This window comes from Crocodylus siamensis, chromosome 3 (assembly GCF_052110815.1).
Source record: "Crocodylus siamensis isolate JL-2025a chromosome 3, ASM5211081v1, whole genome shotgun sequence".
In the NCBI taxonomy this organism is placed as follows: Eukaryota; Metazoa; Chordata; order Crocodylia; family Crocodylidae; genus Crocodylus; species Crocodylus siamensis.
In genome coordinates, this window is record NC_143397.1 from 225,791,302 (window position 1) to 225,818,893 (window position 27,592).

The window sequence follows — 27,592 nt, forward strand, 5'->3', positions numbered from 1 at the left end:
ATGAAACACTGTCCCTTTGAAACAGCGAAATAGAAGTCAAAATGAAAATGTGCTGTTTCACACAGCCCTAACAGCCAAGTCTTTTACTGCATTTAGGCCTAAACCACTTGGGGAAAGTGTTAGCTTTCCCACTGACTTTTCAGTTCCTAGAGTACTGTGGGTACTGCCATAAATTATAAACAATACTTTGGAGGTTTACTCAATTAGGATGTTTTTGAATGGTTGAGTGATACTTTGGCCATAACCACTGAACTTCCTCATAAGGTCAGAACTGTTAATTTAATATAAGAACACTGCCAAGAACCAAGATCTGAAGATGGTGCACTGAAAACAGTACTCAAAAACCAGAAATATCTTACAGAAATCACATGGTCTTCAGTTGATAGACTAAAGTGATGTCATGTTTTAAAATTAAATGTAAATAAAAGGTTTATTTTAACAGCAACTGTTAATTTTTGGCATTTATTCAGACATCCTAATATTCTAGGAAAGGTAAAGTCCAGAATCACTTAATGCAGCTCAAAAAGATCAGCTCCATGGCCTATATATCTTGTCTGCTGAGCTACCGCAGTCAACTGGAAGTTGGGGGTGTGGCCAAGGTGGGTAGTCTGCTGCAGAATCTCTTGGGGCCCTTGGGCCCCAGTGAACAAAGCAGTCAGCAGCAAGAGGGTGAGCAAGGACCACTCAGCTTCTCCCCATTTCCATCGCTGTGTGCTTGCCTCACCTCCTCTGCTGCTGGCCAGGCTGCTGAGATGCCACTGTTACTTTGTGCTCTGTAACAGAGCCGGTGCTGGAGTTAGGACTGGAGATGCCACGGCCACCACGTGCCCAAGGGCTCTGCTGCTGCTGCAGCGTTCCCTGGGCCAGAGCCACCTTGTGCCTGGGCTAGATCTGACCTGTAAGGAGCCCAGCAATCCAGATCTGGCCCTGGGCATGAGGCGAGTATGACACCTCTGATTTCATGCAGCATCATTTCCAGCAGTTCAGAGAAACAGAAGTGTAGAGGTAATAGCTGTGGGAAAGGTAAAACTTGTATTCTATTATGGGTATAGGGTGCTTGATCATTTCCTTTAAGTTTTCTTGAATCAGCGTAATTGTAATAGATCTGACTTCCAAAAATATAATTTTATTTATAAGCTTCCCATAATCTCAGTCACACCAAAAACTCTCCAGTATTCTGTCTAACTGAAGACAGATGACCATTGTACCCTCCTTCTTTATTTCTACATTATCATATCTACTAATGCTACAGGTCACTTTTTGTGAGCACTGTCCAATTTATCTGTGAGGCCTTGTATTAATTTACATTTTCCATTTTTTTCCCCAAATTTTTTTAAGGCCACTTTCTGCGATATTTTTCATACCTTACTCTGGAAGTAATCCTACACTGAAATCAATAGAATAAGATTCACAGAACTGAGTATTGCCTACTGAGAATAAAGGTAGCCACTAAACATTCTCTTTGGTATAAATTATTTTAGGCCAAACTTTACCTGGTTTGATGCGAGTATAAATTATTTTTGAAACAATATGAACTAATATAATGACATTCTTAACCAAATGTACTACTCGCAAGTTCTTTAAAGCTCGAACCTGAAGGATCACATCCTGATCTGGATAGTTACCTATTATCTCTTGCGACTCAAGTCACCCAAGCACGCTGTAAAATTGTACAAAAAAATAATTGTTCTACTTCTGGACTACAACTTGAGAAAGCGAGGCACAGAGGGAGGTGTCTACTGTATAACCTATTTAAATTTTTTTTCTACTGGATATGTTTTATACACTGGAGTTGAGGGTTTATAAAATAAAACAAAACAAACAAATCTTTGCATTTATCTTTAAAAAGTACCTCAGAACATAACAAAAATTCATTTTTAATTCTGATACATATTAAAACATTTTAGTCAGTTGTGCCTGACAGCATAACACGACAGAAATGCACAAGACTTTAAACATGCTTTAAAATGACATTCAACAAAGTATTTAAAATTTAATAAATAGCATACTGTCACACACAAATACATTTTCATACTGAATCATTAAGTCTACTAAAAACAGACTGGCAAAGAATAAATAAAACAGTAGTTGACTCTTTGTTTTCCTTTTTAAAAGATGTAGATTCTTGCTATCGCGCTAGTAGCCACATATTAACCTGCTTATCACAAAATTGGAAATTATGAACAATTTTTCCACTCATCGGGTTTGTTCCGACATGTAATACTATAAAAATTAAGATAAAGAAATACACATAAAGGGATTAAAAAAATAAAACAACCACCAGTCTGCAACCAAGTAAACCAGTTTTTAAATACAATGAATAAATAGGGAATTAGTAAAGCAAATTCAATTGTAACAAAATGCAACACCCCAAGAAAAGAGCCATGGAAATATATAGCCATTGCAATATTAGATAATAGTACTTAAAGTGATAGTGCTTGTGCACTAAAGTTCATTAGAGACCTTAATATGATTTTAGTGCAAATCCCTTGAGTCCAAACAAGCTTTATACCCTATATTACTAGGGAAAGATCTATTACGAGTTGGAACTTATCCTGTAGCGTATTTGTACATGTATCAGATATTTTAAGAACTAATGCATATTCAAGTGTTTCAGCTATTTGTTTTTTGTCCTCTAAGAAGACTAATAACTTGGGATTTTTACATATTATTTGGTTGTACCATATTAAATTGCAATTTATTGAAGTCAGTGCTATAAAAGCAAGGAAAATGCTCTTCACATCAGTTTATGCAATTATACCTGCAATTCATATATCACTGCATTTTGAACTTTTTAAACAAAATGTGTTTTGGAGAAAGTCTCTCTCCTCCCTTTGAAAAAGTTCACATTATGATTAAATTCAAGACTATTTAGACAGTGTTATAGAATCTTGGAAAGGTAAACTACCTATTTTAGATTAACAAACCCTACCAGCATTTAGTATATTAAGTTACCAGTTTGTTGGCAATAATACAATGGGTTCAATTTCAAAAGGAAAAATCATTCTGTACAAATTAACCTGTTAAAATGAGGGAAACAAGAAGGAAGTCTTGAGCAGCCATATTTCTTTTGTGAGCTACAGTACCAGAATAAACTAATTTGAAACTAACTGGGATGAACATTAGCTACATAAAGGAGTAACCAGGTTATACTGGATACATATAATATATTTTGAGTTGTAAAAATGCTCAACTCACATAGTCCATGGATTTATCCAGCATAAGAAAAGTATTCAACTACATGGGCTAAAATATTTCAACGTGATCTTGCTCTGGACTTTTTAAAACTAAAGCTAATTTTTCTAACTGTGAAGTACAAAACAATTACTGATATTGCTCCAACTTGTATACAAACCTCCCCTATTCATTTCGTACCTAACAAAGTAATAATGCCTCATCATCACTAGTTTCATTTTTCAGTGTTGCTTCTAAGCAAGTGTCAGGTATCTGGGCAGTATGTACAATACCACAGCGCTCACATGGCCCATCTCGATTACATGATCTTATGCCATGATGTGTTCCACTATAAGGCTGTCTAAGCCCCTGTCCTTGATCTGAGGTAAGATCAAGTAAAGGTCTTGAACAGTCATTCATATCAAAGTCTGAAGCTACATCAGAAACTGGAATTAACATTTCAACATCGTCATCTTCGTCTCTTCCATTTACCCCATTATCAGCCTGTCTCAAAGGACTTTGGTTCTGATTTACTGAATTTGATCTCCCTAGAGTAAAGCGTACCCATCGTAAGCCTTGAGTCATACGACTTAGCGCACTAGTGAGCTGGTGACGTGCCGGACTTGTACTTGGGGGTTCTACACTTGTTGCTTCTCTTCCATTATCTGTATTATTACTGCTGATATTTTGATTTGAGGAACTTCCACATGCTCCTACTGTTGCTTCTATTGCTGTTGCAGGTGGGACTTTTTGAGGCAAACTGGCAGCAACACCACCAACAGCTCCTGCAGTGTCTCTTCTTTCATTTTCTGTGTCTGTATCATCAGACTCCACTGAAAACAAGCTTCTGTGAGTACTATTTCTTTCAGCTTCTCTACTAGTACTCTGGCTGGCAACAACATCCTCTCCGTCTGCTGATACCAACGCCAATGATCCAGAATGACGCGACCTTGCAAAATTAAAAATTCGATTCAAAATATTACTTGACCTGCCGGCAATAGGAAGTCTTATTGAGGTAAATCCAAGCTGAGATCGCACTGCTAGTCTCAGGTTTTCCAAAACTGAAGCCTGAAAAAAGAAGAAACAAATTAATCAGATTTCTGGCAGCTTCCTGTCATAACAACAAAGGATGAATATATAGTTTCTGTCCAAGGACCATAAAACCTAAATGAGAATAAATGTAAATTATCGGATACTAAGGCAATGAATATAGTATAAGAAGTTATAAAGAATAGAATCCAGTCCACACGCTGCACAGACTGTGGATGTGTAATCTTGACATGTGCAAAAATCTCTGGGAGATAGAAGTTTTCAGTTCTCTTATAAGTGGAAATTGAATGAAGAGTCTGACAGAAATAGGGGAGAGATGTTGGGTGAAAGCAGGCCTGATGATACACAGATCTTGCAGGGGTAGGAAACAATTTAAATGTGACAACTAAGATAAAAGAATTGGTAGGAGGACAGGAGAAAAATAATGTAGAAAGAATGGATTTTTGTGCAATTCAAGGGTCCATGTCAGTGCTTTTCAACTAGGTTGCTACAGCATCCTAATGTGCCATGAGATCCTATTAAGAGTCCTGCCCTGCTGCTGCTGCCGCTGCCAAGTGACACTTCTTCACCATGCCCGTTTCTGGAAGGCATTGTGCAGGGCCAGACTAGGAAGATGTTTCCCTGTAGCCTGGCCTAAATAAGTGCTGTCCCTGCCCTGCCAATGAGGAGCACCCCCTGGGCTTCATGTATCAAGGCAAAAGTCAGGGAAGGAAGCCTGCAAGGGTAAAATACGGGGCTCTGTGCCCACAATTGCAGAGGGTGCACTTAATTAAAAAAAAGTTACAGTTGAGAAACACAGTTCTATGTAAAAGTGGAGAAGAGTGATTCATTAGCGACAGGAGAGCAGGAGATAAAGATGAATATGAGTATTATTAAATATTATGCAAGAAATTCAGAAAAAGTCTGTAGTAGTTGAAGAACAAGATAACCAAGATATCAAGAGTCTATTAACCCCAGAGCAGCAGTATGTGTCAACCAGGCAATTCCCAAGCACATCCTGCCTACCCACTCCCTCAAATACTCCAAATCTAGAAATATGCTGGTGAAGACACTCCAGGAGCATCCATCCATTGCTGCTTTCAAGCAATATTTGAGACCTCTGGTTCTCTGAGTAGCTACAAAGGGATGCGCTAGAGCAAAGGTGGGCAAAATGTGGCCCATGGGCCAGATGCAGCCCAGCAGGCCATTCTATCTGGCCTGCAGGGCCCCTAAAAATTTAGAAAATTAACATTTATCTGCCCCTGGCTGCCTGCCACATGGCCCGCGATGGTTTGCCAAAACTCAGTAAGCTGCCCTCTGCCTGAAATAACTGCTTGTCCCTGCACATTTTCACACTCATATTTCTGGGTTTGGATCAGAATATGTTTGGGAATGACTCTGCTGGGACAGGGTGCCACAAGGCTGAAGACATGCTCCAAGAATCTGACAAGAAAGATTAAGAGGAAAGAATGCATTTCAGCAGTGCTATATTGACATCAACATATTTTAGGACTGCAGGAGAAGAAGAACAAGGGATTCAATACAATACCAAATTACAGGTCTAGCAGATGAAAAGCACACACAAATGCCAAAGCACTGAAATACAGGAAGCTAAATAAAGCAGCCCAATTTTCAGAATCACCCAACAACTTCCAATGTGATAAATGTTCCACTAATCTGATGTTCAGCTCTTTTGAACATGAAGCCATTTATTTAGGTGCCAAACTATGGCTCTTGGAACACAACTTTAGGTCTTGTGCATGAAAAATCATGGCTAGGATAAAGACAAATCTCTTCCAAATATATCATTTCATCCAGTTTATTACCTAGCATAGAGAACAGAGACTTTTAAAAATCTCCAGCAGTCCCTAGACTTACAACGTTGTCATTTTATTCAACAGTTTTCTCCTCCTTTCTTTTCAAATACCACATGTCCCAATATACATATATATACATACACACACACACACACACACACACACACACGCTCTTCCAGAATACAGTGGCTAATATTAGGCATGTGAATTCATATTAGGTGATCTAAATCAGTAGCATGATTATCAAAAAGGATAGTGATTTGGGACTTCTCCTAGTACATGTGTTTCTTGTAGGCAGCCAGCATTTTCCATGAATCAAGTACTTTTGAGATTTCTTAAGCCTGGAATTCAATAGTAACTTTTTGCAAATCTGAAATGTGCCTACTCAAAGCCTCAGGTATAAAAAGTACTTAATACATCCTATCTTCATTTAAAAAATACTTACAAATTCCTTTTGGTATCAATTAAAAGAAACTAAACATACCAATTTAAAACAAAAACTTGGGAGTTCCTTCCTTCACCATTTCATTGCTGTATTTTTGCACTGTTGAATGAGTCTCTCTCTCTCTTCTTATATACAAATTTTGCATCAACATTTTAACTTCAGTATAAGTTAGGAGTATAATTTTAAGCAAGATAGCCCCTTATGACCAGCTCTCTCTCCTGCCAAGATCGGAACAGGACAGTTCAAATGATATTCTCACCACCTCTTTAGACCACATGCACCAATCTGCTAATGTTGAAATCTGTTTCCAAGTAAAACCTTCCTAATTGTGAGCAAATCAAAGCCTGGTTAGAACTTTTGCATAAATAGTCATGTGTTTCACATTAAAACCATATTTTAGCCTATACTTAAGATTAAATATACATGCTGTTGATTTGGTTTTCCATTTGCTGCAGAAAAATGATTTTCTCTTTTGAGGGAGAAAAACACAGGGAACCCTGGGTTTCCCTTTACAGGCTGGCAGAGTTCCAGCCTGCAAGGGGCCGCTTGGGGTGGGGACAGGGACAGGGAGGAGGGCTATTAGGCAGGGTTGCCATGTGCATGTGCATGTGCACGTGCACACATGCATGTGGCAGCCAGGCAGCCTAGTGGAGAGCAGCTCTGTGCAGGTAAGTCTATTGATGAGGGGGTCATAAGTGAGGTGTGGGCAGGCAGGAGGGCACAGGTGATGCATGGGGAGGCATATGCGCCCACAGATTTCTGCACGCACAGGAGGCACGTGGGCCAGCAGGTGGGACCTGGCGTGGAAGGGTGAAGCAGGGCAGTGAGACTCGTCACAACTGCTGCCAGCACCAGGACCCCCACGCCAGTAGCATGAAGAATAATGGAATAGGGAGGCATTGTGCTGCCCTCATCTCCTCCCACCACCAGCTGCTTGTGTGCTATCCCATGGCTCTATTCCAAAGGGGAGGTGGCTTGGGGGCAGCATGGGCAGCCTGAGGGGAGTGGTGGTGGCAGCTGGGCAATGGTGGTGGGGGTAGAGCTGTGGCCAGCAGCTGGCAGGAGGTGGTGGTGAGGGCAGTAGTCCCCCCTCACATCTGTTACTCCTCATGCTGCTGGTGGTGTGGCTGGCGCAGGTCTCCTGGCAGTAACAGCGGCAATGAGTCTTGCTGCCCCTCTCCACTCCTGTGCCAGGTCCTACCCACTATAATGTGGAAGCCCTGGGAAGGGAAGGAAGGGGGAGGAGAGCAGGTTGTGGAGCCCTGAGCCCTGCAGTGGACAGCCTGTATCCTCCCCCCCCTGCACCCCACGGGCTCTACTTGGCTCTGCTCTGGCCACTCACAGGTGGGAGAGGAGCTGTGGGTTGGAAGTAATGGGCACTGAAAGAGACCGGGGGGAGAGGGAGCTATAGGTCAGGAGTGAGGGGCACCAGTGGGGATTGGAGGCTACAGGTTGGGAGTGAGGGGCACTGACATGGCAGAGGGATGCAGGGGTACCAGTATGGGCAGGGGCAAGACACCAGCATATCAGGGCTGCTTAGCACCACAAAGCAGTGGGGGGTACAGCTACAGCTGGACCTGCATCCTCGTGAGCAAAAGGGGCAGGGGGAACTCTGATTTTCCTTGATTAAAAAACCCCCCAAAATCAAACACTGAAATATATAGATACTTAGAATTTATTTATTATAATGATTGAGACACTGGTGAGCTTGTGTTCAAACTGATATCTATCTATATAGTGTAGCTTTTCATTTTCATTGGAAAACACAGATCTGGGGGGTTTTAAATCAGAGAGTTTTGGATTTTTTTTTTTTTTACAAGAAAAGACCAGGATCCTTGCTCATTAGAGATGCTCTCATTTTTCAGAGATTAAGCCCAAATTCTTCATGCTCTAGCAGGTGTGCTTAATGATTAAGTATGAGAGTGAAGTCCCCTGCTAGGACTACTCATATGTTTAAAGTCAAATGCACTCTTTTGGAATCACAGGATTAGTAACTAATGACTAGCATTTGTAATAGTTACTTACTGGTGACATTCCCTTTATTTTTGTGAATTATCATCAACAGCCACTAAGCAGTGAAAATTTTAAATTTGCTTATGACTCAGGAATTCAACAGGTCCTGTTAAATTCTACTGCATGTTAGTTTCAAAACAGTTCTTCAGAGAATGGTCCTAAATGCCACCTTGTGGCTAATTATATAAAAATATAAAGAAATGAATGTGCAAGAATAAAACTAAAATCCCATTTTAAGAACAAAAATTATTTAAGAAATTGTTATTTTAAAATTAGATTTTTATTTTGATAATGTAGTTCTTACTAAAATATCTTGGTGGTGTGCACTCTTTCACATTTTCAGTGCACAGCCTCAAACTGCAAGATCTTTCATTTTAAAGCAGAAAAACAATTTCCCTCATATCCCTAATAAAACATAGTAAACATTTTCTAACTCTTCCAAGCACAGAAAAAAATATATATGGAAAACTGTGATGAGCAAAATTTGTTTGTTAATCTCTTTTTCTAGACGAAGTATACTGTTGGGAGAGATGTTAAACAAGCTCTCAGGGACAAAATGACCTCTCTCAGACCTCCCTCTTTTATGAAGTTGATCCATGGAAGATATTAGGAAAGAAGTCTTGCTTTTGTATATTTCCTGAATTACTCTGGTTAAAACAGCACTACTACCACAGAATCTCGCTCAGACCTTTTATTATGAAAAAAGGGTAAATTGGAGCATTTGTCTTTAAGCTTTAATATTCTTCATTCTCTAACATTCCACTATATTCTCTCACACCATCTCTTCCTCACTGAAAAATCATCTTCCTTTAGTTTCTAAAGCCATATACAAATCTTCAGTTTCTACTGGGAGAAAACCCATTCTCTCAGTAAAAATCAGAAGCATATAGACGTTTCAACTTTTTCTCTCAGGCCAAAAATGGTCATTCTGGAAGAAAAATAACCCAACTACAACCAGAAATCCCTCCTGGGACAGTTACAGAGTTTTCTGTAAGAGGTGTAGGTTAGATCTGGAGCCAAAAGAACACACACATTCACCCTTTGGTGGGCGGTGGGGGCAAATCTTAGACCAAATTTTAGGCACTTATCCCCATAATTCCCCCTAACTGGAATAATCTCAGTCTCAGGAAGGCGCAGAGAGCAGGAGAAAGGAGGTGGCTGCAGGCTGGATGCTTGTACGCTGCTCTCCCCAAAGCTTTTCTACCAGTATCAATTTTTGGGTAGAAATGAAGGGTAGAAATGATTGGCTGTTTATGGTCCAAGAGCTAGAACAAATAAGAACTACCAAGTCTAGAGTACCCCCCCAGCTGTCTTATTGTTTAAATTAAAACTTATAAAAGAAGCTGAATCCTACAAAGATCACAGAAATGCCACAAGGACCTTGTATACCAAAAACCCTGACATAAATACTCTTTCTGACATTAAAATAATTAGGGGGGAGGGAGAAAGTTTCTTTAAACATCCATAAATTTATATGTTAAATTACTGACTAACACAAGCTACTAATTCAGTCATTTGAGTTGCTATGTGAAAAATATTTATTTCTTTCTGTTACAGAGAAGAACTAAGCTCTTAACTATTTCTATATATAAAACACACATTTCTTTATTACGAGGATCACAAAAAAGTAAAAAAGATCTATTATTTTCTGCTTGAACAACAATCATGAATCCTTAGACAAACTACTTATGTTTAAAGCAGGAAAAGGAAGTGTCAATTTTTTTTGTTCCAATCTCTTAACTACAAAGTATCATCTTAAAGCAGGCCTTGTAGAGATCAAACTATGCCTGTTTATTACATCCTTGTTCCTCAGCCTCTGGGCTATAGCCATGCCACTGTTGAATACAAAATTGTTTCCAAAATAAGAGAACTGCTGTTTTGCTATCTTTGCCAGGATAAGTAAAGAGGAACGATTTGCTACAAGAGCTGGGAGACTAGCTGATATTGCTGGCCTATTATTTGACATACTGCTATCAATGAAGCCCGTTGTTCAGTTGTGGCTTAACATCCCCATTTTTAAGAAAGTAACATCTAATTTCTATGTGCATCCCTAATATATGAAATCTGGAATCTCAGATCAAAAAATAGCTCCAATATACGTTAACACAAAAGGTCTAATTCTCCACTAATGTATACACAGTTCAAGATTTAAATTCCATTTCCCATTATATACAAGTTTGTCTAACTTTCCTATTGTTAATGGTTTATCATAGTGCCTAAAAGCCTTAGCTTCAGATCAGGACTAGACGGTATATTTAAAAAAAATAAAACCAAACCACTTGGTAAACAATTTGTGTTCTGCTTCTGCGTGTCACACTGCATGTCCAAAAATACTGATTTAGACTGAAGAACAAAATAAGAATCAAGACACTTAACATGACAGAAAGCAAAACGTCAGTCTGTAGAATAGTTGTGACAATCCAATATCTTACCTGATTTGGGGAGCAAACAGGAAAATCTTCAACTGGTGGAATTAAACCTTGAGCAATCAACTGTCCATAAGATGGAGGAGCTTCTCTTCTTAACAACTCAGCCTCCACTCTTGACAACTGAGTTTCAAATGATCTTTCAAGAAGAAAAGAAAATTACATAGCATATAAACATACAAAAGTTATTCATAAGCAGGGGCAAACTGATGCAATTTATAACATTTGTAGATCGCAGATATTTATTACACAACTCCATTTCTAACTCAGATCTCTGACAGGTTACAACTGAGAAGTATTTTAATATCTTTCTGTCCTTTAATGTGAATTAAAACAATTATAGCAGAGAAAAAAAATGAAAAATCTTGCACAGAAGTGCCATTAGTTAATCACAGCTACAATATTTAATTTCAATTCAGAATGAGACCACAGCCCAGGAATTGACATCAGTTTACTTTTTCCTGGTTGGCAACCAAACCAAAGCTAGCTTGTCCACAGGCAAGCAATCAGAACTATTCTTCTTCCACCCTCCTTTTTTCTTATTGCCAAATAAAGGATTTCAGCACTATGGTGGAGGGATCATGTTTGGAAGTCATACCACCCTCAAAAGATCACTTTTATTGATATGTGCTTCAGCAAGTGTTTGCTGTGTTATATAATTAGGATACTGCAGCCTGGATTCAGTAATGTGCTACTCACCTTCGTTCAAACATTCTCAGTGAGTACAGCTTACATGTACATCCCAGTGCAATGACAAGCAGCAGTCCACAGATAAGGCTCCCAATGACAGCTGCAGTTATTACTCTGGTGGGCACAATGACCGGACAATTCTCCTCATCACTACCATCACCACAGTCATCCTGAGAGTCACAAACCCAGCTCTCAAAAACACAGCGGTTATTTTTACAGTGGAAATTTCCTGGTTGACAGAAGAAGCAATTCTTCTCATCTGAACCATTAGGACAATGATTCTGGTAGTTGCAACGATCAGATCGAGGATAGCAAACTCCATTTCGAGAGCAGGGAAATTCATCTTTTTGGCACATACTGCAATTGGTTTCATCCCTTCCATTTGGGCAGTGCCAATAGCCATCACAGCGCTGTTGCTCTGTGTAACACCCCCAGTTTCCACCACATGGAATCTCCCATGGCAAACAGAAGCCATCTACTTGGTATGTAGCATTAAATCCTCTTGCAGCATTCACCTTGTCAGCACAAAAATGCACTCTTATCTGCCCAGAGGATGAAACAACTGTAAGAGGAGCATGAGAGTCAAATGCAGTTAGCACACGCAAAAGCTTCCGTGGATTTTCTTCTAATCCATCATATATTTTCACGTAGTCTCCATAACCAGTACCATCAAGTTTAAAGTCAGTGAAGCGCAAAATTACTTTGCGGTGATCACCCGTGTCTATTAGCCAGGTGCAGTTGCTTCCAGGAGGATAAAAGTCTGGATAATTGGGAGAACTGAAAGTACCATAAAAATATTTTAACCACTGTCCACATGTTGCAACATCACAGTCTATTTCATCTCCCAAGTCAAAACAATCAATATTTCCATCACATTTTAAAGATTCTGGAAGGCAAGTATAAACTTTGGTGACACGAGAAAGACACTGGAACTGGTTGTAAGCACAAGGTTGAAAGGAAGAAGCTGTTGGAGGATTAGCTTTGGCACAGATTTCTTCATCAGAGTTGTCTCCACATTCATCCATGTTATTACATTTCCAACTTTCTGGAATACACTTTCCATTAGCACAATGAAACTGGTCGCAATCACAGCTTGGTTCATCAGATTTCCCTGGAAACAAAATTTACAAATATAGGTAAGTCTTCTTAGATTCTAGAGCCTTTCATCTTTGCATATTGGATTTCAAACACAATGTGGCTAACAGTGGCTAAGTGCCTGGCAACTATTTAATGGTCTGTAAATCAGCAGCTCCCAAAGCAGACATTGTGGCATTTAGAAGTAAGGATCATGAGCGTCACAGATACTCAATTGTAAAAGCTGGCCTTGTATGAAAGTGGGGTTACAAGCACAGAAAGATATGGATTGTTGCCATAAATTATTGTAAACCTAAAACATTCACTTCAAATATAATATTTAAAAGCTAGTTTTGCCAAAATGACATTTTCAACCAGATTCTCAGCTGCTGTAAGTCATGGAACTACTGAAATCAAGAGAGGTCTGAATATTCACATCAGCTGAACATCTGGACTTGTCAATGCCTCAAAACCAGATTTATAATATCCATGCCCTAGAAAAGGTTTTTACAATTATTATAGGTATTTATGTTAAAAACCCATGGCCCTTCAACTGAATTCTGTATGCATGAAAACAGGTTGGGGAACAAGTAACCTCCTGAGGTGCTACAAAGAAGGACCTGGAGGTTACAGTCAACCATAAAATGCATATAAGCCAGTGTGCTCTTGCTACCAAAAAGCAAAACCAATACAGGGTTTCAAGTGATATTCCTGCTGTTATAAGTCAAGGGACACGATTCTTTCACTGTGTTCGACACTGGTGAGGCCTCACCTGGAGTACTGTGTTCAGTTTGGGACCCCGCATTTCAAGAAGGTTGACAGACTGGAAAGAGTCCAGCAGAAAGGAACAAAAATTATTAGAGGCTGGGAAACGAGACTGATGAGGAAAGGCTGAAAGAACTAGGATTATTTTGTATGGAGAACAGAAAACCAAGGGAAGATTTGATAAGTCTTCAAATACCTGAAGGGTGATTTTAGAGAGGATGGAGATGGGCTTTTCTCTACGGCTTTAAGGGACAGGACTAGGAGCAGTGGCCTCAATAAGCTACAGCAGAGGAAATTTAGGTTGAAGATTAGGAAGAATTTCCTCATTGTGAGACTAGTCAAGCATTGGAACAGGCTACTAAAGAAATTGTGGAATCTCCATCCCTGGAAAATTTCAAGAGCAGGTTAGACAGACTCTTAGATGGGATGGTTTACTTAGGGATGACCCTGCACTGAGTAGGGGGCTGGACACACGAGTTCCCTTCTAGCCCTACTTTCCTATGATCCTATATAGACAAACAGTTGGGCTGGGTCTTCAACAAACAAGTTGCAGGACAGCAAACATATGGTGCATCTATACTGCAGGCTCTCAAGCTGCCTTAAAACAAGTTGGTCAGGTACTAGAAGCACTTTATATGTGGTAGCATTCAGCTCAATACAGGCTAATTCACCCTATTCTTTATACAGGTTCATTTAGAAATAAGTTTGTCACCACTGAGTGGTTTTAAAACCCTCAGCATCCAGAATACATGAATGGAAAAAGGTTGATTGGGAAGAGACCCCAAGAGTTGCATGCAATTAAAAATGTAAGTATTAAAAGTTTAGTAATGAGAGAAGTGCTTCCAGCCCCAGTTCTTTAAAAGCAGGTGAAAAGAACTGAAAAAAACTTACCCGTTTAAACACTGTATTCTTCCTTTTCCTTTTCAAGAACAAATTAAACTACCAGCCAGCATCACAAAGAATTCTGGCCAACAGAAGCAGCCATTCACTGTCTCTTTTGTACTGTTATACCAGCTCCACTTTAGATTAAGTGTTTGTTTTTCATTTGGAATAAAGGTCCATAAATCCACAAAGCAGACGCAGTTCTCTTAACCCAGAAGTACATTTCCTGGGAAATGTGGAAGCATTTAGTTTCACCAGTCTTGTTAGTTATTTGTATTGCCATTGTGGGTTGAAGCCCTTGTCATGTGTCAACTAGCCATAGTGCTATATGCTACAAAAACAAAGAACAAAAAGAGGTCTCCGTCCCCAAAAGCTTACACAATCAAAGGGAAAAAAAGGACACGGATATTCACAAGGAAATCAAGGAAAATGATGTATTGGTCTGTACAACTGGAAGTACCAGAATTGTATCAGAGACCCAAGAGTCATCATTTTGGAGTTTTGCAGCATCATAACAAGTAAAGTTTTAAGAAGAATGAGGTAGCTTTACAGATAATTTCTCGATAATACAGCTGAAGGGGTTGTTTGGTGAAGAATTAAACAGCAATGTAAGTGGGAACAGGTTTTCTAATAAGCAAATGAGAAAGAAAAGATAGGAATAGACTGTAAAAGATTTTGAAAGCAAAGAGCAGTAGATTAAAAAAAGTAATAATTAGATGTTCAGGCTTTCAGTTTTGGCTGAAAGCAAAATGCTAGCTAGTGGATCACTTTTGGGAGGACTGCACTATAAAAAAACTTAACTGCTGGTGGGAACAGAGGTCTGAGTGAGTTAAAAGAAATGTTAGGGTACAGCAAAGTGTAACAGCAAAAGCTGGACCAGAATGTAATGAAAAGGAAAAGGAGCAAAGCGGTGAATCCCTCAGGAACTCAGCAGAGTCTAGTGAAACCATGAAGAACAGAAAGAGAATTGCATACACAAGTGGTTGAAAATGAACCAAAAAACAAAAAAGAATGAAAAAAGACAACACACATTTAATATGATAGTACTAAGAAGAATCAGAAAATTGAAGGCAAAACAGAAATAGCTTTGGAGTGTCCCATTATTAAGCAGAGGACTATCTAGAAAGAATCCAACAGTACCATTTGTTTGTAAAATATTTGAACATTCTGAAAAGGGAACAAAGATGTCGTCTCTCTTGTATTACCCAAAGGTAGGATTAAAAAAAATGTACCCGTTTTAAACAATATGTGAGCAAGAAGCAACAACAGAGATGAAGATGACCAACCAAACACAACTTTAGGAAACGTGGCTTTGAAGGTGAGAACTATGCAAAACAGGATCCAGCCTAGAGATTCAACCTACACTGAGATTTAATGTAAAACAACAAAATGGTGGGGAAAAAGAGGGCTTCTAAATAAAAAAAAAATCATCAATGCTGTTTATTTTACTGGAATAGAGAAGGCTAATCACTGAATGGATCCAACTGTAACAGTTCAGTAACCAATCTCTTAAGTGAGTAACGCCTTCCCTACTAGCCTTTTTAATAGCCTTAACAGGAAAAGACAGATGCATAAAATGTAGAAGGTTGATATGAAACATAATTTTACATGTTAAATATCGAAATTTTAAATATTCGACTGACATCGGGGAAAAAAGGTAGATAGGGTACAGAATGACTTGAGAAACTGAGCATGGAAGATTCAACATAGCCCCATGACACTGAATGCTAGTATCCCAATCAAGAAAACAAACTTTGGGGGTGAAAAAGTTGTTTAGTCTCCATATCGCTAGAAAATTATATACCTGAGCCTATGTTGATCCTGAGCAAAATAATGGAACAAACAGAGATGGGACTCGATAAAGATGTTAATATAATTAGTAGGGCTGTCAAATGATTAAAAAATTTAATTGCATTTAACTGTGCAATTAAAAAATTAGTTGCAATTAATCACGATTTTAATCAACAACGAAAACACCAAATTATGCACAAACCCCTCAAAATTATGTAGGCACTTTGTATGGTTTGGTGAGGTGAAGTGTAGTGTGTATGTGGGGGGAACTTGTAAAGGTGTTGGGGACTATGGGTGTATGTGGTTTGGAGACGGGGGACGTGACAGACACCCATATACCCTGGTAGGATACCCAACCTGAGTGGTTTCTGCGAAGCTGCCCTGTGGGGCATGACCCTGCCCAAAGCATGGCCCCAGTGGTGGTAGGCTCGCCCCACCCTCACCCCAGCAGCAGAGGCCACAGGAAGCCCAGGCTGGGGGCAACTGCTCCGGCCCTAACCCCGGCCCAAACTTCCCACTTACATGCTCAGTGGGTCCAGCAGCTTGTATGGGTCTCAGCGGGACATGGGCTCTGATTAGCTGCAGCAGAAAGGCAGGGCAGGGGGGGCACACCCATCCACAAACCCCATCCAACCCCATCCAAGGCCTCAAGCAGCCAGGCTGGCAGTGCCAGGTGTTCAGGGAAGGTGGCACTGGGTGACGGTGGGGCTTCCTGGCACCCTCAGACCCCATGACTTGGGCTCAGAAAGGCCTGGGAGCTCCAGCATGAGCCACCTCCAGGCCTGCAGGTCCCTGGGGAGCAGCAGGTTGGAAAGGTTGGCTACCCTTGATGTAAGATATTTAAGATTTGTATGCAGAGTTTAACTTGGTTCTGCCTGCTAGTTTGAGGAAGAAACTAGAAAGATTAAAAAATCACCATGTCATTTAAAGTGTTTTTAACTGATAGGTCTCAAAATATAAGGGCAAATGGGGAATTATCATGGACTGGATCCTGCAGGGATCATTTCAGGCAAACAGTATTTCAATATAGCCAAACATAAAGTTATACTATTAGTAACAAAGAATGCAGGCAATATATTGCAGAATAGGAATCGATCATGAAAAGCCATGACTGCAGACTTGAGAGGTCATGGTAGATGATGAGCTGATGGTACATGCCCAAATCTAACAGTATAGCCAAAAGGACTAATGTGACAGGGAGGTTCATATAATCCTTGCACGTGGCACTGATATGACTTTTACTGGAATACCTTGTACAGGCCTGGTGTCCACAGTTCAAGAAAGTGAATATAGGAATCAGAAATGAGCAATAAGAATTAGGTAACATTTCTTACAGCAAAAGACATGAAGAACTCAATTTGTTTAGCTTATCACAAAGAGGGTTAAATGGTTATTTGATCACAATAACTACAAGGAGAACAAATATCTGGTAACAGAGCACTCTTTATGCTAACAACGGTATTCCAAGATTCAGCAGATAGAAGTTAAAGATAGACTAATTCAAACAAAAATTGAAGTATAGGCTTTTTAGACGCTTAAGAATAATTAACCCTTGGTGTTAATGTGGTAGACTTCCTATAATTAGAAATTTTTTAATTAAGACTGAATGCTTCCCTAAAGAATTTGCTCTAGTTCAAAAATTAACATGCGTCAAAAATACTTTTTACATAGGAGATCAGACTATCTGGCTTTAGTTTACAGACTACCAACCTGGCCATGATAGGTACTAATAAGTCTAGTTTCCAAACAAAACCTAAATGCATTGCCTAAATGCAACATATCTCAACCTGTGGGTTGCAAGGCAAAAAGTGAGTCGCAAGAATATATGAAAGGGTTGCAAACAAATTTTAAAAATGGATTCTCCTTTAAAGGAGAAAATGTGGGAAACTGTGGCTTTTTCCTGTCAGAGTTCAAGCCTGCAAGGGGATGTTTGGGGCTACTTGGAAGGTGATAACTGATCCTGGAGGGCTGTCTGCAGTGGTGTTCTCCAGGGATCAGTGCTTGGACCCATGCTCTTTAGTACATTCATTAAAGACTTGGATGAGGGAGTGGAAAGCTCAAAATTAAGTTTGTGGATGATACCAAGCTGTAGGGAAACCTGGGCTCACTGGAGGATAGGGTCAGGATCCAGGATGACACCTTGACAGACTGCACTCATGGGCACAATGGAATCAGATGAGGTTTAACTGGGTTAAGTGCAACATCCTTCATCTGAGTAGGAAGAACCCTCACCACAACTACATGATGGGTGGCGGTCCACTGGCTGGCACAGCACCTGAATGAGACCTGGTGGTTATGATTCACTGGAAGATGAACATGAGCCAGCAGTGCAATGAGGGAAGTAAGCAGAATCTGGTGCACATCAGCTGATGTGTGTCCAGCAGATCCAGGGAAGTACTCCTGGTGAGGCCTCAGCTGGAGCACTGTGTCCAGTTCTGAAGGACATGGACAAGCTCAAAAGGGTACAAAGAAGGGTCACCCATATGGTCAAGAGTGTGGAGGATAGGCCCTATGAGGAGAGACTCTGGGAACTGGGCCTGTTCAGTCTAACAGAAGACTGAGAGATGACTTGATAGCCACCTACCTCAGGGGTGAGCACCAAGACCTAGGCAAGCAACTCTTCAGGAAGGCACTTCAAAGGAGAACGAGAACCTATGAGCATAAGCTTATAGAGGGTAAATTCAGGCTACATACACGAAAGAACTTCTTCTCTGAATCTGGAACACACTCCCAGCGGAAGTGGTGCAGTCATCATCCTTGGAGGTGTTCAAAAGGAGGCTGCACAGGCACCTTGTTGAGTTTGTCTGAGCTCAATAACTTCCTGCCAATGGCAGAGGACCAGACTTGATGATCTTACAGGTCCCTTCCGGTTCTACAATTCTATTATAATTAATTTTAGTCACAACTGTCCACTGTCCACACTGCCTTTAATAAAATATTCCATACAAGGAAAAAAACAGGCGAGTACTTTTAATACTACATATAGTTACCAGATGTGTTCTTCAGCCATTATATAAATATAACAAAGAGCCCAATCTCACAACCTTTACTCATGCAAATTGATAGATTTAAATTAACAGGACTAAATCACAGCTCACTGTATATTGTTTTCATGACTTCTCCAAAAACAAAAACCTACTCTAACACAGTGGTTTCATATCAAACATAAATCATGGTAGCCTTTCTTCTAAAGCTAAAAGCTAAATTTTGGGAGGGGGCAGGGAGGTTCTTCTTTGCTCTTCCAGAAGCTTCTCCTTCTCTGTCTTGGAAAGGGAAAGTGGCAGCCCAAGAGCTGTGCACAAAGGCGGGGCAAGGATTCTGTCACCTCCATCTATTACCTGTTGAGAATTAGTCACAGATAAATGAGATAACTGCCTGGCCTGGGAAGCCTATGCTCCCCTCCACCAAGCAGTCTAGAAAGAGTTGCCAATGTGGGGTTTAAAGTTCCTGACAGAGGAAGCTTTTCAACCAGATGCAAGCTGATGGGCAGTGTGACAGGTGGCTATGGGACATAACTATTTTCTAATGGGAGAAAAGGTATTTGCAGGCTGGTTAGGTATGCTCACTATCATCTGTAGCTTAGCTGTAGCCTGAGCTAAGGTACACGTCAATTATGTGGTAGCCAATATATGATCAAGTATTAGTTTATGCATCTTATCTTGTTGTTTCTCTTGTACTGTTCTTTCCTTTATTACAGGGGGTCTGCGAGAAGACTCATGATTTCAGGGCTCTGTGCCAAGAACTCTTAAAAATCTGGCAAAAGCGGAGATTAGAGTTATACCAAACTATTTTCATATGAACAGTAATAACTCTTAGCCTAGTCTCCAAACTTGGTTATATAAAAAATATTCTCTATCATACCATATACATAACTTATTTACCATTTGAGCTAGACTAAAAAATGCAGACAGACTGTTACATAAATGTACTGAGAGGGAAGAAACATTTTTTAAATTCAAACAATGGAACACATTAGCCACCTACTTTATGTAAATGAAAAAAGTTATGAAGGGAAGGTACAAGGTAACCCTAGGGGATAGTGACCACCAGTTGATAGGATTCACTATCTGATGTAAGGTAGGAAAGACAAATAGTAAGGCAGTAGTGCTAGAGTTCTGGAAAGCCAACTTCATCAAGCTCAGGAGATTGGTAATGGTGGGACTGAGGGGTGATCACATCTGTGAGATGGGGGTCCAAGAAGGATGGGAGTTTCTGAAGGGACTGATCCTACAGGCACAGAGGGACACCATCCCAGTACATGCAAAGAGAGGCAAAAAAGCCAAGAAACTTCTTTGGGTGAGCAGGGAAAGAGTCCTACACACTGTGGAAACAGGGGGCAGCCACCAAAGAAGAGTATACGTACGTGGCTCATGCTTGCAGGGAAGCAGTGAGAAAGGCCAAAGCAGATACAGAACTCAGGTTGGCAGCAAAAATTAAGGATAACAAAAAGTCCTTCTTTAAGTACATAGGGAGCAGGAAGAAAGCACAGGGTAACATAGGGCTGCTAGAGAATAGACTAGGGCAACTCGTAACTGATAGGATGGAAAAAACAGAGCTCTTAAATAATTTCTTTGCTCCTGTTTTCCTAGACACGGATACAACTGCACCTCCCAATGAGTCTTTAGGCTGGAATGAGAGTAATACCAATCCACCAACAGTCAGCATTGACCTTGTGAAGGGGCACTTGGAAGGGTTGAAAGTATTTAAGTTGGCAGGCCCTGACAATCTTCACCCATGGGTACTAAAGGAATTGACCAATGACATAACAGAACCACTGGCGCAGTTGTCTGAATGCTCATGGCACTCAGGACACATCCCAAAGGACTGGAAAAGAGCCAATGTGGTCCCTATCTTCAAGGGGAGGAAGGAGGACCCAGGTAATTATAAGCCAGTTAGCCTCACCTCTGGTCTCAGCAAAACCTTAGAGAAAATCATTAAAAGAAATCACATTACTGCATCCAGTTCTGGGTGCCACACTTCACAAGAGATGTGGACAGCATGGAGGGGGTCCAGAGGAGGGCCACTCATACAAGCAGGGGGCAGCTGGGCAGGCGCTATAAGGAGAGGCTATGGGACCTGAACCTGTTCAGCCTCCACAAGAAAGGCTATGGTGGGACCTGGTGACTGTCTATAAACTGGCCAAGGGAGACCAGCAGGCATTGGGAGAGTCCCTGTTCCCCCGAGCACTACTAGGAGTGACAAGAAATAATGGTCACAAGCTGGCAGAGGGTAGATTTAAGCTAGATATCAGGAAGTGCTATTTCACTATCAGGGTGGCTAGGATCTGGAACCAACTTCCAAGAGAAGTGGTGCTGGCTCCTACCCTGGGAGTCTTTAAGAGGAGGCTAGACAAACACCTTGCCAGGGTCGTTTGACCCCAGTACTCTTTTCTGCCACGGCAGGGGGTCGGACTTGATCTGTTCAGGTCTCTTCCGACCTGATCAACTATGAAACATTTGCAGAGGGCCAGTGGGTAACACAGTGGTAAGGGGCAACCAGCATGGGTTTATAGCAGGCAGATCCTGCCTAACTAACCTGGTCTCTTTTTATGATCAGGTCACAAAGTGCTTAGACGCAGAGGAGGAAGTAGATATTATTTACCTGGATTTAAAAAGGCCTTCGACACAGTGTTGCACCCAATTCTTACAAGCAAACTGAGTAGCTGCAATGTGGATTTTTTCACAGTAAGGTGGGTGAAAAACTGGTTTATGGGATGCACCCAGAAAGTTGTGGTGGATGGGTTGGTTTCTCCCTGGAGGGATGTGGACAGTGGTGTCCCACAAGGCTCTGTTCTTGGACTAGTACTGTGTAATATCTTCATCAGGGATTTGGACAAAAGTGTTGAAAGCACCTTGTCCAAATTTGCAGATAACACTCAACTATGGGGCACAGTAAACACACTGGAGGGCAGGGAGCGAATTCAGGCAGATTTGAACAGACTGGGGAAATGGGCAGATCAGAATAGGATGTAATTCAACACGGATAAATGCAAGGTGCTGCACTTGGGGAGACAGAATCTCCAACACATATATAGACTGGGGTTACTATTCTGAGCACCACAACAGTGGAAAGAGATCTCGGAGTCCTGTCTGACGCAAAACTGAACATGAGTTGCCAGGGTGGCGAGGTAATAAGTAAGGCTAACCGCACTCTTTCTTGCATCAGCAGAAGTATCATGAGCAGGTTTAGGGAAGCGATAATTCCCTTCTATGTGGCACTGGTGAGGCCACTGATGGAGTACTGCATCCAGTTTTGGGCGCTGCACTTCAAGAGGGACGTGAATAACCTTAAGAGGGTTCAGAGGAGGGCTACTCGTATGGTTGAGGGCCTGCAGGTAAGACCCTATGACGATAGGCTGAGGGATCTGAATCTCTTCAGTCTCCGCAAGAGAAGGCTGAGAGGCGATCTTGTGGCTGCCTACAAACTCACTGGGGGGCCAGCAGGGAATAGGGGGCACTCTATTTACCAGCATGCTCATCAAGGTTACCAGGAATAATGGCCAGAAACTGAAGGAGAACAGATTGGACATAAGGAAGAAGTTCTTTACAGTGAGGGTTGCCAAAATATGGATCGGGCTTCCAAGGGAGGTGGTGCTTTCCCCTACCTTGGAGGTGATCAAGAGGAGATTAGACAGGCATCTGGCTGGGGTTACCTAACTCCACGACTCTTTCCTGCCTGGAGCAGGGGGTCAGACCTAATGATCTATCAGGTCCCTTCTGAATCTAGAAATCTATCTATCTATGAAATTTAAACCACAACTTCCTGAAAAGCTATGGACCAGTAAGAGGTATTTTACTACTGTGTAGTTATTTTCAAGTCTCATTTATTCTGGTCATTATTGTAAACATGACAATATCTGTTACAGTTTAAAATTTCAATAAACCCTTTTATATTTATATATTTATGAGCCTTGATTGTATGAAGCACTATGTTGCACACATGGCTGAAAAGAACTCTCTCTCTCAAAACCTAAACAAACAAACAAAAAAGCATTTTAAAAACATTGTCCTTTTTTTATACATACCAGCAAAATAGGCCAATCTGAAGCCTTTTCTAGAGATGCTATCATCTGAATGAAATCTGATCCAAACATGGTCCTGTGAAGAGATGTATGGTGATGGAATGGAGGAGCCACATGTTCTATAACCTTCCACGTTCTTGTACGTTCCTATTGTTAACCAATCCGAACTGCATCGTCGTGATCCCTGAACATCAAAATCTTGAAAACTGTAAAAGATATGGAGTATGAAACTGCATTATTAAAATGGAATAGTTAACAATCAAGCTGATGAATTACTGCAATTAGAAACAGAAATTAGCTGGTGAAATTTTTCTTGGCTCATATTAGGGGGAGGAGGAGGAGGGGTGGGGGAAGCAATTGAGTAGGTTTCTGCAGAGGTGGCACTCTACTATATTCTATGTAATTATATAAAAGAACCCTAGAAATTCCCAGGCTTATTATCAGAATAATATTGTCCTTGATGCTTACCAAGTTCAATGTTTCCTACAGAATATATACTGTCATTTAAAAAATGGATTTTTAACTCTTTTGACTACAAAATACCTTTAGAGGTCAAGCCTGTGTTTATTTTACCTTTATATAACACAAGCCTGGGCTTGGTTTCAGTGAAAAAAGGATTCTGATATGGTTTGGCTTGCCACTGTAGACGGAGCCAAATTGCTTAGAAATTATTTTAAACATGAATTTGGTCCTATTTAAAACTACATGCTAAACCATCTTCTAGATTCTAACAATGCTAAATCCTGTCTGCATTGAAGTGATGTCTGAACCAGGAGACATACTGAAAGTGAATTAAAAGCGAAACATGATTCTGTGTCTACATAAAACCAAGCCACAAAGTGCAGCAAATAAACACTGAACTAGGAATGGAATAGCCAATAAAATATAAACCCCAATCAAAAGAAAGCTAGCTATGAAACAAAGCAAATGTCATAAAAACATCAGTTTAAAAGAAGTCTTTTAAAAAAATTTGTTAATGCAGCTGCTCTTCTTTCCCATTTTACCCTGCAACATGAGCACATCACTGTGAAAAAAAAGAAACACACCAGTGTTAATAAATGCTCTGAATCTGAATCTGGCATTTAAAATAAATAAGTCAAGTTTTGGTCAAGTGTTTTCTTTAACAGAACTTGCTTTTCATCCTAGATCAGTAAGTTTGCAATGGGAGCCAGCCAAAATCTGCTGCTAATGCAATTTCATAAATCTACAAGGAAATACTAAGTTGTAACTTGATATTAAAATTCCCCCTAGATGCGATAATAGGGAATGAACTGATGAATACTTGAAAATATATGGTACAGAGCTACTGCGTGTCTTCAATAAATCTACATCATACATGAAGCTGTTGACAAAACTGTTGGTCTTTTCAAAATCTGTGAATTCCCTCCTTGATTATTCGTTACCTCCCTATTGGTTTATATCCCTTAGATTTCTATTAAACTTAATAATGGTGCAGGATATTAGAACTTTTTTAAAAAGGATTACCCCATGAGAGAAATTATCAGGAAATTATTTAAGCATACAAGCATGCAAAAACTAACAAACAGGGGTAAAAAGAGTATAGACAAGAAAGTTATCTTCCATGAAGTGGCAGGAATTCTGTCTCTCTCCAGCAGTAGCAACAATATTAAGATGACCAACTTCTCAATTATAACATACTATTTCACATAGACAGTCCATATAATAACCATTATATTAGCATTCTGTTGTTACCTCCTTAAATATTTATAAGACCCGAATAAAAAAAAAAAATCTATGAAATATATTAAAAAATGACTTGTGCATTTAAAATTCTCATAAACTCTGTAAAGAGTTATGAATTAGATTTTCATAAGTATTCAGACCCATCCTTGGAGTCAGTTTTCAGATACTTAGATGTACACAACTGCTGCTGGAATATCCTAAAGGAGGCGATCATATTTTTGGTATTCAGCTTCCTATGGTAGTTGCTGGGTAAGTGCTTTTTCTGTGCCTACCTAGAAAAGTTGTAGGACTGGCTTCAGGAAATAATTATTACACAGGCCAATTTTAATATTTATAGTACATTTACTGACAAGTGTGATTATGTACAGAAGTTGGGAATAAAGTAATATGGCTATCAAGTTGTAATTAGCAGTTGTTCCATTTATCATGGCTGTCAGGAGCCAAGGCAGCAGGCTAGCCAGTGTCACCAGCCTGCCCTAGTTACTTATCCCCCGACACTGGCTCCAGCTACTTGCTGCGCACAACTTCCAGTGCTCAGCACATGACTCAAGGACAGACACCCCTGTCTAGCCCTTGGCTTCTGACACCCTGTTCCTGATTTTCTCAGCCCTGCCTATTTATTCCTAGTGTTCCTAGCCCTGTTTATTGGTCCCTGGTATCCTGTGCCATGGGTCTCATTTCCTGATTTTAGCCTAGCTCCTGCTCATCTGTCCATGCTTCTAGACTGCCTTGCTGGCTCCTTGAGGCCTTGTACTTCCAGACTCCTCTTTGACAGCCAGCCTCTAACTCATACCTTGGCTAGGTAATCACCCATGTCCTGGTCCTGTACAGCTACAGTTTCCTGCTCCAGACCCCCTGGCTAGCGACACCCGTCTAGAACGCTGTCCCCCCATTCCTGAACCTGCCTGGCCCATGGTTCTACCCAGGTTGTCTCTTACAGAACACGACCTCCTGGCCCACCTGGCTCCTTGATTCCCAGCTCCAGTCTGTATCCTTGCTTCCCCAACTTCGCCTGTTTCTGATCCCTTGGGCTGTGACCCCCCTCCTCCCCCCCCGCCTTTAGAATCAAGCCTCAATTACCCATGTCCTGGTCAGGCCCCTGAATATGGCAGTAATAGTATCAAAATTACCTTATAGTAATAATTTCCCCTGGGTTTGCATGGATGTACCAGCTACAGTTGATTCTGGCAGGATATTCAAAAGGCCAGCCTGGGCTTGTGATTGTACCACTTGATGCTCTAATTTGTTCTGGAATATCTCCACATGCTAAAAAAAAAAAAAAATTATAATATTAAACAAAATTGAATTACTTACAGTTGTTCACAGAATAAATCACTAAAACAATAAAAAGTGCCAATAATTCTGGCCAACAATAACACAAAAAAAACCCTATAGAGGGTATGGGTCAGAACAGTAAACCAGAGATGGTTTTTAAGAGTTTAAAATTCCTGATTTCCAACTCATGCATAAATTTTAATCCCAAATGTGATAACCTTGCTTGGTAAATAGAGTGTGCTCATTCACATCAGTTTTAATCTCATTTTGCTTTTTTCCTTTTTTTTTTTATTAGCTATTTTCCTAAGAAATGTTGATTCTCATTAGTCACTATAATTTGATAGTGGTTTGTTCTTTAGTAGAGCATATGCTATATCTATTAATATTCATTTGAGCAATTATAAAACTTAACAGCTCTTTTACTATGTTAATAAATTATATTCACAACTTTCTGTTTACTAGATGATTATTTTTTTTATTAATGATTTGTGCCATGTTGGATTTGAAAAGAAACCAGAATTCAAAACAAATGCAAAGAGCAGCATTAAGTTAACTAAAATTACCTTAAACATGTTGGATGCATAAGAACAGATTTTGGCATGCAAAACTGATTTATCCAACAAATGAAGTGCTTTTGTTAATCAGGGAGCTGAAATGATTGTTTTTGGTTGCCTTCAGTATTGTAGGAATTTGAGAACTCATCCTTTTCAGCTCATATTTATTCATAGATTAATTTATCCTTTCCAGTTTTTCCATTCTTCTATTCCCAATGGGTTTCCCAACACTGGATAGATAACGTAGCTACTGAACTGAACTAGCTGAATACACTAAAATGAAGGAAATATCATCTCTCACTACTACAAAAAGTTACTGGGTCAAACGGTGGGTTCACACATTGAATAATCTGGTTACTGGTACATAGCCAGGAGATTTCCACTGCAATTAGACTTCCTTTCAAGTTTTGGCTACAAGCATATACCACTTGAATACTTTTATTTAACTTCAATTATTTTACAAAGTTAGGCATTCGTATAGGTTTCCATAACTTCCAATTTTTAAATAGGTGTATATGTCAATTGATTTGATTTAAATAGATAATTAGAATATTGGATATTTAAAATTTTAATTTCTTAAAGAAAAAAACATTATTCAATCTGCTGATAAGCCTAGCCTGATCACATGCAAGGGATATTTAAGGTTCTAATTCCAAACCACCAGAGTAATTTGGACTGGCGGCCACAGGGGCTCACTGGAGGAAGACAGGCCACATTCTTGCTCCAGGCTATTTTCTCTAATTCACAGTAACTAAAGATGGTTAGTCCTCATCCCTTTCAGGCACAATTAAATTATCTTTTTCTTTACTCAAAATTTCTCCTATATAGGAGAAAGTGTACATGAATGCACATACGTGTAATCAGGCTCTTGATTTACTACCCTACTCCTGGGTGCACTCTTCTAAGCAGCACTGACCAAAATGAGTGAGAAT

General features: G+C 40.2%; 1 protein-coding gene across 2 annotated transcripts in view; it reads right to left on the bottom strand.

The window, feature by feature from the left end:
* Nucleotides 1–1,811: 1,811 nt before the first annotated feature.
* The window catches only part of LRP12 (LDL receptor related protein 12), a 94,615-nt gene continuing 68,834 nt past the window's right edge, over nucleotides 1,812–27,592 (bottom strand). For both annotated transcript variants that reach the window (XM_090040484.1, XM_090040483.1), the window contains 5 exons: nucleotides 25,962–26,097; nucleotides 23,131–23,333; nucleotides 11,604–12,705; nucleotides 10,911–11,043; nucleotides 1,812–4,242 (listed from right to left, as the gene is read on the bottom strand). In XM_090040484.1, the coding sequence (XP_089896610.1) occupies nucleotides 3,376–4,242; nucleotides 10,911–11,043; nucleotides 11,604–12,705; nucleotides 23,131–23,333; nucleotides 25,962–26,097 (2,441 nt within the window). In that variant the 3' untranslated portion in view covers nucleotides 1,812–3,375. The remainder of the gene's footprint in view (nucleotides 4,243–10,910; nucleotides 11,044–11,603; nucleotides 12,706–23,130; nucleotides 23,334–25,961; nucleotides 26,098–27,592) is intronic.